Below are 11581 nucleotides of genomic sequence, written 5' to 3'. Positions count from 1 at the left end.
GGGGGCTCTTTTTATGTTTACAGCTGCCAGAATCGCTTCCAGTATTAAGCTAACAGTTGACTTTACACAGATAAACAGTAGCCACCAGGAGTCCGTGTACAAGGGCCCACTGCCAGTGCGCATGCCTTACTTTGCTGGTAGCAGAAAGGTTAATGAACAATGATGCCTGGTTTGTAATATTGGCAGCCAATATATGTTTTTTTACTTTGCTATAGTTGTGAATAAAAAGTATTTCATATAAAACCTAGCTTATATTCCTAGTATTACTCACTGAACCTAACATATTAAGTTTCAGGGGTCAGAAACAATGCTCATGTAGACCATTAAATAGACAAATGATGATTCTTAAGTGCTTGCTTACTGCGTTTTTTATACTTCTTTCAGTACATAATTCCTCGTTTAATGGTTCACACCAATCTTTTTGTACAGACTTCTTTTGGAATCCACTCCATCTCCTGTAATGTTCTGTCACAACGACGTTCAAGAAGGTAGGAAAACTAGTGCCTTTCATATATTGGTCTGAAATGAAATAAGGTCTAATGCATATTTATCATTCATAACCACAGGGTCAGACTCTGATTGAGCCTCTGTTTACCTGACATGCTTGAGTGTTGGGTAACCTCACCAGTTCTCCCTGTAAAGGAATACTGTGTAGCACCATGCTTAAACATGTTCCATCCTTTTCATCCTTTTGCTGGCAGGTCTTGTGCTCCACTTTTGACTTCAGCTGGCCAGACCATTTATGCAAATGTTCATCATTTTTTTTTTTTTTTTCTACTTTCAAGTTTGTAATAGACCCTTCCTAGACCATACATTTTCTTAAAACGCAGGACCAGTAGAATAAAAAAAAGTGCTACTTATTTTGTAGGTCCTGTGATCGCAAATGTTTCTCAAAATAATATTTTCAATAGTAAAATCATTTGTTAGTGCACACAAATAACTTCCAAAAGCTGATCGGTTGGGTCGACCATGAGCTTATAGCAGAGTGAGCAGTGTCATGGACGGTAAGGCTTACTGAGCTGTCTAGCTGCAAGTGGTTCTGTTCTGATGTAAGCCTTCTGTCCTTGGCAGTAAACGGTTTCAACCTCTTTTCACACAAATGCAGTTGCTTGTGCACCACGTGTGGTTAGATTGTTGCATGGTCACTTCTATTGTGCAGTAGTTTCTTCACAGGTATTTACCTTTTTTATTAGTTCATATACAGTGTTCTCCTTCTCAGCCAGTTAAATAGTAAACATACATTGGGCTCATTGCACAAGGCTAAAACGCCAGGATGAGCATACGTCTTTTCAAAAAAGTGAGGTTTTTTTTTTATCAGCTGTGTCCAGTGAAATTTAAAACTTGCTGTCACATGGCTTACCCTTAAAGTGGGGCTACCCCCACACTGCCAGGGTTAAGTCCTTGTTCTGTGTATGGGGCTCAAATAACGCAGAAATACTCACCTGATCCTTGGTCCTGCGAACACCTCTCTCCCCAGATAGCAAGGATAACTTGGCACAAACTTGTGGCAGGGTTAAATTGTAATTCTTATTAACTTGCTGCACACATTCCTGGCAAGTTGTAGACTTGCAGAACACTTGCAGCACAAGTTCTAGTTGATACTTTTTGAATTTGTAGCAAATTTGCTTTGCAAGTCTACAGCAAGAGTCCTGCAGGTCTTGGCAAGAGCTCTGCAAGTGTACAGCACTTTTGCAAAGCACGTTGATCTGAAGACTTGCAATGCAGACTTGCTGTAATTGTGCAGCAAAATTGTGATGTTTAGCAAGTCATTTTCAAACTTACAGCTCAATTGCTTGCTATCTGGGCCCCCTTCTCTCCAGCTATGGCATGTCCCTCTGAGTTCTCACATCTAATGCAAGCCAATAGACTTGCATTAGATGTGACCACGTCATAAGACTGCCGGAGCCTGGGGGAGAAGAAGTTGTGCGGACCGGTCTAGCAGTTTGATGAGATTGAGGATCAGGTGAGTGTATTTGCTTTATTTGAGCATCCTAGACTAAATGAGCACTTAACTCTTGGAGTGCAGGGGTAGCCCAGCTGAAAGGGTAAGTTCCTCTTTAAAAGAAAGACCCTTATCCTTGATTTAAGAGTTGTGCCTTATGTCTAAAGTGCACTTTCATAGACCTCTCATGAATCATTGCTTAATGAATGTCCATTTAGTTCTCTGTCAGCTATACTTGGAATACAGTAATGTAGGTGCTGGCACAGGAGTTGATGAGGAACTTCTTAAAACTCTGAATAATGTAATTGTGCAATGTAGGAATGCTAGTAATTATGCATTAGAGCTGGTTATGGGTACTTCTATACAACTGTATACAACAGCATTGGGTGAATGTAAAAGTAGTTACCGTGCTTTATAGTATAGCAAAGTATTTGGGGCTTTGAAACTAAAGTGTTTTTTACATTATGACTCAATGACAATACATGTCCACTCTGTAGGTGTACTTGAAATTTGCTTGTATGTGTCATTTTAGAAAGTCAAGAAACCCTGTTTTTCATAGATGTTAGTGTGTTCAGGCGTTTCCCTTTAACAATTACAAGTTTCTGTCTCTTTTAGGAAACATTTTGCTACTGTCAGCTCGTTCATCCCACCCGTCAGACAAGCTCATGCTCATTGACTTTGAATACAGCAGCTACAATTACAGGTCAGGCTAAACAATGTTTGCAGTGTGTTTTTTTTTTTTTTTTGTTTTTTTTTGCTGCACAGTTGCCACCATGTGGTTACAGTGTACAAGTATTAACGTGCAATTTTGTTTATTATAGCCTCAACAAGTATATCGTAGCTCTTGTCACCAGCCATGACTCAGTTGGTGAAGAATAGAGATTAGTCTGGACTTTGTGCGAACCCAGTTTGTCAGTGTTCGCCCAAGTCTGCTCAGAACTGTGACTGCCACCCCCTTCTGACTCAAACATTTGTGGCGTGGGAATTCCTCGCCCCTTTGTGACGTATAGCTATGGGGCGGGGAATGCGCCTCTGTGCAACTGATTGGGTCAGGAGGTGGGGTGGCAGTCACAGTTGTTTTTTTTTTAAATTGGCTTGGGTGAACTGGGTCTGCTCTAAGTATAACCGCACAACCACATTACTAGTGAAGAAATGGAAAGCAGAAAGGGACCCACTTTGGATCCTGAATGGAGGATTCATTAGTGCAAGGGAGTCCAGGTGTATCGGTTTAATACAAATTTGTGTACTAGTGCATTTACAACGTTGATTCATTATAATATGCGTGCAACTTCAGTTAAGAAAAAAGCTCCATTGTACCAACAGAGAGTCCTTAACTGCCTGCGGGCCGGCCGTAGTAAAAAAACGGCCGGCCGGGAGCTCTCTAGATCTGAACGGGCTCAGAAACGCCCCCTCGCGCGCGCCGCTCGGCGAGCGGGAAATGGCCGTTATTTAAAAACAGGCAGCGATGCCTGTTACCATACAAGCGATCCACTGGCTGTAGAGCTGGCGGATCACGTGTATGGGGTGCCGAGCGGTCCCCGCCCAACCCCCCCCCACTGTTGTCCCGCTGATCCCGGGCTCCGCTGGGCTCTGTGCGACCCCGGGATCAGCATGTCGCCTGTGTCACAGGGGATCAGAGGGAGATCGTTACACGAGCTCCCTCCGGTCCCCTCTCCTCTGAAAGAATGCGAAAGTGTTGTATAATACATCACTTCCGCATTCTTGTGTCACTCTCCAGCTTCAGAAGCTGGAAAGAAGCTGATGGAGCAGATCTGTGCTTCATCAGCTTCTTTTGGGGGGTCCTAGGTGACATTAGGGGTCTTGGAGACCCCTGATGTCTCCATAAAGAGGACCTGTCACATATTTTGATATCACATAGGGGAGTTTAATTAGCCCCGTATGTGATAGCAATAAAGTTTAGTGAAAAATGTAAGTTCCACCCCCCTCCCCCCAAAATTTAAAGTTACACATAAAAAACTAAAAACAAAATGTTAAAGTCCCCACCCATACTTACACGCATGCAAACATGCGTCGGAGGCGCATACGTGCAAAAAAGACGATTGCGCCCATTACGCCGCACATGTCACATATCGCCGCGAACGTCGGAGTGAGAGCAATAAGTCTAGGGCTCGTCGCCTATGGCCAATTTTGGGTATGGTATTTTTCTGCAATTTCGCGGGTGCGCGCAATTTTAAAGCTTGACATGTTTGGTGTCTATTTACCCGATGTGACCCAATCTTTTATATTTTACCAAAAAACTGGGTAATAATAAATGTTTCCTAACATAATGTAAAAAAAAACGTTTTTTTTTCAAAATTTTCTGTAGTTTTTCCTAATTATAATAAAAAATAAAAACCCCAGTGGTGTTTAAATACCACCAAAATAAAGCTATCTGTCCCCAAAAAATGGTATAAAATTCATTTCAGTACAGCGTTGCATGACGGAATAAACGTCAGTCAAAGTACTGCAGCGCTGAACACTGAAAAATGGCCTGGCCAGGAAGGGGGTCTAAACACCTGGTCTTCAAGTGGTTAATACACTTGTATGGGCAGCTTGTTTATAAACAAAGCATTATGGGGGAGATTTATCAAAACTGTAGGAGGCAAAATCTGGGGCCGCTGAGCATGGCAACCTTTCAGCTTCCATGTTTTATTTTCAAAGCCTAGCTCAACAAACTGATGAGAAAAGCTGATTGGTTAATATGGGCAATTGTTCAGTATTCTGTCTGTTCCAGTCTTGATAAATCCCCCTCAATTGTAATTATGTTCCTGACTTTTTAGCCTTTACCTGTACATTTGTTTAGATACACACATGGTACTTTCTGCGCCCTGCATGATCCAGTCAGCGAGAGAGGATACCCTAGTGGTAGGATTAGAAAAACATCAGTACAGATGCCGAAAATGCTAAATAGCAGAGACAGTTGCCATTAATTACAACGGCGGCCGGGAAGCTACTCGTCGGGCTCCGCCGTCCTCTCGTCTGTGACGAGCGGACAAGCGGATTTTTCAAGCCCTGAGTATCTGTAACCTTTCATCAGTTTAGGGCAGTCAAAATAAAGAAGGATGATTGCTGTATAAGAGTGCACTACCACCACAACAGTGCTTGTAAAATGACTATAAAATAAATGGCAACTGTCTCTGCTATTTAGCATTTTAGGCCGATGCGGCCGGGACCGCCACGGCTGCTTTGTGACAGGAGATCGGAGGGAGATCAGTACACGATCTTCCTCTGACCTCCTCTCCGTCCCCGAATGCAGGAAGTGATGTATATTACATCACGTCCGCAGTCTGCTGTCACTCTCTAGCTGGAAAAGCTGGTGAAGCAGATCTCTGCTTCTTCAGCTTCTCTGGGAGTCCCTAGGTGACATTAGGGGTCCTGGAGACCCCTGATGTCTCCATAAAGAGGATCTGTCATGTAAACTGGGTTTCACAAAGGGGGCTTCTTAGCCCCACTACGTGATAGCAATAAAGTTAAGTTTAAAAAAAATGAAAGAAGCATAACGTTTGGGTTTTTTTAAGTCCCCCACCTCCCACATACACACACAAACAAACATATGTTGGGTGCGCCTACGTGCAAAAATGACGATTGCGCCTATTGTGCCGCACATGTTACATATCATCGCGAACTTCACAATAATTTTAGGGCCATTAATCACTGATGACACTAAACTGATGAGCAGTTAAAGCGTTTAAAACGTCGCCTATGGCCAATTTTCGGTGAGGTCGTTTTTCTAAGGTGGTGGCAATTTTAAGGCTTGACATGTTTAGTGTCTTATATTTTACCAAAAATATGGGTAAGAATAAATGTTTTTTAACACAACGTAGGGAAAACATTTTTTTTGGAAACCTTTTTCATTATATAGTAAAAAATAAAAAAACCCAGGGATGATTGCCTCCAAAAGAAAGCTCTATCTGTCCCTAAAAAATGTTAACATAAATTGCAAGGCTATAGACCGGTCATGCTGACTGGTGACATTTTTGACTGACTGGTGAGACACGCTAACATTTACTGCTGCCTTTTGCATGGACCTATTGACTTAGCAAACCAGTGCTCAATTATATCCAAAATATTTTTGAGTTAGAATGGTCTGACTCTCCCAGTTCATAGGTTTCCCCATCAACAAGGGCTGTTTGGACAGCTTATCTTATTTTCAGAACGTTTGTTGAAACCAGAAATTGAGTTTCAGCTACAGCTTACTTGTGCAGACTTATGTATGTATTGTAGACCTGGCAGGACTATAAGATTGTCATGTGCTGCAATGCCTGGACAGCATCAGTAGACGTTTCCTAGCACCAATGATAATGAACGAGGTCAGGAATATTCATTGCTAGCATTATTAGAGTCCATATTAGTAACTGGTGTTCAGTCTATTTGTCAAGAATGGGGAGCAACACCATATTGTTTGCTCTGGCTTTTCTATTGTTTGTTATGCATGACAAACCTATCTTTTCTCTTTTTAACCTCTACAGAGGATTTGACATTGGGAATCACTTCTGTGAATGGGTATACAATTATCAACATGATGAGTGGCCATTTTACAAAGCAGAACTGAGCAACTACCCAGACCGACAGCAGCAGGTACATCTATAATAATTCATGTGGAACTACAACCTGCTATCCCTTACAGCCAATGAAGCTGCCATCTTGGCCTCTATTTGGATTGCAGTTGCCATGGTGCTGCACAGGTAATCACCTGGTACAAGTCATTTGAGGGCTGGCAACCTTGACAATTGGCATGTTTTCAGAGTAAGTGTTTTGGGAGACATTTAAATTGGTGGATAATGTTCCTCTTTAAAGAGCCCTAAGCTGTTTGTTGGAAACCCAGTTACAAAAACATGGTTCAGAAACCTCAGTTTATATAGCATGTATACTTGACCAATATCCATGCTTGTTACTTGGGGTTAAGTGACCAGTCATTGTTTGTTGCTGACAACATATCACCAGTAAAAGAATTGCTCAAAGTAAACATTTATTATTGATAGTTGGTCCTTCACTCTCAAAAAATACTGCTCCGTTGTAGCTAATGATAGAGAGACATTTATTTGGGTCAGGCAGCACAAGAGCGACTCTATGGATAACTTTAGAGGACTTTAGCTATCCCATCTCAATTGAATTGTCACCATCAACAAAATTTCCCATATGTCGTGTTCCTTAACCCCTTCGTGACGGGAGACATACACTGTACGTCCAGCCACAAAGGGACCAAATGACTCGTCACGTACACTGTACGTGACGAGTTATTTGCTGCACTAGAAGGCTGCTAACCGCTGAGAATCAGCGGTTACCTTTCAGTAATGGATGTCTAACTATCTAGAGATCCATTACTGAAAGGGTTAACCTTTTTCAGACACCCGATACCTTAATATCGGGTGTCTGAGAGTCACAGCAAAGCAGACACACATGTCGGCTTTTGCCGGCATTCTGACAGCTCGTATAGATCGAGAGATATCTCTCTCAAGCTATACTGGCTTTTTTTTTTTTATCTTTTGACTTTCAAGAATAGATACAAAATGTTATGTATTAGACACATAATGTATCTATTCTTGAAAGTAGAATGTTTAAGTTTTCTGAAACATTCACTGACAGCTGAATCCTGAACTGCTGCAGGATCAGTGTCACTAACTTATTATCGGCTGTTCTGAAGTTTGAAGCAGCCTGATAATAAAAAAAATGTATTAATTTATCAAGCAGTAATAGTGAGATTAATTCACAATGACTGCCTGATATAATTAAATAAATAAAATTTGTCAGTATAAAAAAAGTGAAAAGTGTAAATAAATAAAAAAAAATAGTGAAAAGTGTAAAAAAATTAAAAATAAGGGACAAATAAATGAATGTCTGTATTGCATTTTTTTTTTTAGCTGTGCTGGTTTTGTTAAAAAAAAATACTACAAATCAAAACTTTTTTTTACGTTTTTTCCTCTTTTTTTAATTTGTATTTGTCCTAAGTGAGGCGTTAGACACACATATGTGATATAAATATATAGCCCTATCTGTCCTCTAAAAAACAATATATAATATGTGTGGGTGCACTTTGTAAGAAAGTATATTACTGACGTGGAAGAATCACACAGCAAAAATGTCAAAAGTGTGTCAGTCATTTACGAACAGAAACCAAAAACAAGCTCAGTCATGAAGGGGTTAATAAGACTAAGGCTGTTTACTTGCATTTTGGCATAGTGATTGGTGCGTCACACTTTAACTTTGTGCTTTTTTTTTTCTGTCTGTGTGACCCTTTTGACATGGTAGCTCCACTTTTTCCACTATTACCTGTTGGAATGTAATCCAGAGCTCAATGAGGAGGATCGGCGTGTTCAGGAAGAGGCAATGGTTATTGAAGTGAACCGGTAAGAAAATGTATTGATTTGCAGTCAGTCTATCAGTATTTCTCAACAGTGCTTCCTTTGATTTGCCTGTTTTCTCTGCCTTCATGTAATCTTTAATTTAAAAACCATCTTGTAATGTCTGTCTCCTTTATGGTAAAAAGAAAGTATAGTGTACATTTGTATAGTTCATCTTTTGTGTTGGGCTGTGACACATCACCTGCAGCAGAGTTGCCCAAGTGACATCAGCATTATTATTATTATTATTATTATTGCACTGTTTACCTTAAAATAATTGTTTCTTTTTATTTTAGAGAATTGTAGATTATCCACTAAAGGGAGCTTAGTGTTGAGTCCTGGAACTGTTGTGTGTCCCTGCTTATTAAAAGGAGACAATTCTAGACCAATTTGGGTTGTTGTTGTTTGTTTTTTTACAAATCAACATTGGTACATAACAAAACTCCCAAAGCATTATGGTTTGCTAAAGAAGCAGCACAGGGGTAACTGCTTGCATTTTGTCTCCCTTTGATTGAAACTTCAGACTGAGCCATAGCGTTAAGGGTGTCATTGTAGCAAAGTGAGAGCCTGGATATCTGAAAACGTTACCTCAAACCCCACCTAATGGTTCAAACGAAGAACTACAGAGCTACCTGACCTAAAACGATATTTTTTTAACTAAGTTGACTCCTAGACAATTGTGAGATGAGACTGTAAATCACAATCACTGTGTATCGCTGCACAGTAATAAGTAAACATGGTTACCCATGCTTTCCCATGCTATTGAAAACAGGGTTTTAAAACATTAACACCCATTGATGGGCTTTTTTTTTAAATTAAGCTGGTGTTTGTATATACTGTATATATCTTTAAGATATTGAATAGACCAGGGTTATTCAATATCCCTGAATACCCCCTGGTATAAATCTACCTCGGAGCTCCAGCCCTACGAGGCATTGAAAGACTGACAGTCACATGACTCCTAGAGGTGTTTCATCACAGCTGGGGTGCCAATGTTGCCTTCCCCTGGAGAAGACTATACATTCCATTTTTTAAGTAAACCTGTTGTTAAACATTAGAAGATCTGCTTTTTATATTGAGAGTAAAAGCGGAATTGCAGTACAGTATATATTTACTTTCACTTAATACTTACCTCTCCAGTGGGTGGTAACTTGGATCCTTACTGTTTTTATGAGCTATGGTGGCTGAAGAATGTTTAGCACTCAAAATATTCTCCTGGATGTGTAAGATGCCTGTTTCCCTGCTGTGCAGTGTGGTCCCATCCTCCCACCCCTATGTCACTAAACGCCACTGTTGTAAAGATTAGATATATCCCAGATTGTCTTTCAGGACAGCATCTGACAAAGCGTAGCTTCACCCGCTATTCCCAGGAAACACTAAAAGGATGCTCCTCTCCATCCATCCATTCTCAGTTTTAGCATTTCCTACTGGCTGGCAGGAACTGTGCGGAGCTGTGCCTCCAAGTGCTGTCCCTGGGTGTGTGTCTCCTCTTGCCTTCCCAGGTTTAGGAGTTGTCTCTGCTGGGTTCACATGTGGTGGTTCCCCAATTGCTTGTAGCCACTCTTACAGGCAGCGGTTGCTCCAAAGCCCTCTCCCCTCTTCAGTTCACTGGGGGGGAGCCAGTACTGCCAGGCCTCTTCTTCCCTATTTGTCCTATGGGCTGTGTGTGTGGGCAGAGGAGCACCCTGTGCATCTTCTGTTTCATTTCCCGGTGGCAAGTTATGTCATTTCCAGGAGGTAGATATTTCAGCAGTTGTGGACTTCTGACTAACCATTCTCCTCATTAACTAAGTGTCATCACCCATAGAGCTGTCAGTTTGACTGTTTATCTCCTTGCAAGCCATTCCCTGTAAACTCTAGAGAAGGGTGTAGAATGTAAGACTCTCACCAGGTCAGCATTTTTGGATATAACACAATCGCCATGTCTAGCAACAAAATGTACTGTACTGTCAGCGTCTTAGATCACACATCTTCACGATTTCTAATGTTTGATCAAACAAGTGATCCATGCATGCTTTCTGTATATAGCCACATAATCTGTTTAACTATTTGCATTGATGTGTAGGTGTATTTAATAATGTGATCACTAAATATGTACAGTGTATGTTATAAAGGTGTGTTTTGACAATCTTAATATCCAGTATTTGTCATATTTTGCCTGTCTTAGGTTTGCCTTGGCTTCACACTTCTTCTGGGGTCTGTGGTCCATCCTGCAGGCAAAAATGTCAACTATTCCATTTGGGTACTTGGTAAGTATCTACTTAATACATCATTTAAATTCTAGACAGTAAGGTAGGTAGATCTTTTGTATTTAGTATCGGCTAACTGTTTTTTCACATATGTTCAAATGCATGTTCTTAGGCCTGAAGATCACTTAAACATGCCCCCCAGAATTTTATATTTTTTAAAGCAGAGGCCCTCGAGAATAAAATGGTGGCAATTACAATTTTTTTATCTCACAGGACACTACTGCAGCTGTTTATCAAACCCAAATTTTAGGAAAAAATTACCTTTGAACATGTTTTAGTGCAAATAAAACACAATATAATGCTTATTTTTTTTTGTTAAATATAAAAAGAGATGATGGCTGCAAAGTAAATGGATATCAAACATTTTAAACTTCAAAATTAACAGGAAATTCCCGCAACCCACATCATAAAATATATACTGGCACACGCATATCTCAGATGGAGCACAGACCTGCTCTCTACTGCCCTAACCCTGACCGCATCATGCAGTATTCATAGCACTTTCTATAGTCGAGTGCCTCTGCAGTAGTGCCTGATGATACCTATAGTACCGGCCAAAAAGAGACAGCCCCTTCATCTACATACCATCAGAGCCATGCCTGCAGAAAAGGTGCATATCCAGGCAGAGGCCTTTTTAAAAGCAAGTCTGCGCTGTATCATTATTCACAACATGTTTTTTTTTAAATTTATATATACAGGTGAAACTCGAATAATTAGAATTTCGTGCAAAGTTCATTTATTTCACTAATGCAACTTAAAAGGTGAAACTAATATATGAGATAGACTCATTACATGCAAAGCAAGATAATTCAAGCCGTGATTTGTCATAATTGTGATGATTATGGCTTACAGCTCATGAAAACCCCAAGAACCCCAAATCCACAACCTCAAAAAAGTAGATTATTACATGCAATCAATAAAACAAGGATTGTACATAGAACAATATCGGACCTCTGAAAAGTACAAGCATGCATATGTACTCAGTACTTGGTTTGGGCCCCTTTTGCAGTACTTACTGCAATTACTTTTGCACGATATTCTAATTATTC

At 40.5% G+C, this 11581-nt stretch overlaps 1 protein-coding gene across 1 annotated transcript in view; it reads left to right on the top strand.

Moving 5' to 3' along the window:
- CHKB (choline kinase beta) overlaps positions 1-11581 on the top strand; it is a 35089-nt gene that overhangs the window by 20801 nt on the left and 2707 nt on the right. The window contains exons 6-10 of the mRNA XM_018564412.1: positions 430-488; positions 2558-2645; positions 6412-6520; positions 8192-8289; positions 10451-10532. Of these exons, the coding sequence (XP_018419914.1) occupies positions 430-488; positions 2558-2645; positions 6412-6520; positions 8192-8289; positions 10451-10532 (436 nt within the window). The remainder of the gene's footprint in view (positions 1-429; positions 489-2557; positions 2646-6411; positions 6521-8191; positions 8290-10450; positions 10533-11581) is intronic.

The sequence above is a fragment of the Nanorana parkeri genome, unplaced genomic scaffold, assembly GCF_000935625.1.
Source record: "Nanorana parkeri isolate BGI_ZX_2015 unplaced genomic scaffold, ASM93562v1 scaffold749, whole genome shotgun sequence".
Classification (NCBI taxonomy): Eukaryota; Metazoa; Chordata; class Amphibia; order Anura; family Dicroglossidae; genus Nanorana; species Nanorana parkeri.
This window is presented reverse-complemented; position numbering and strand designations above follow the sequence as displayed.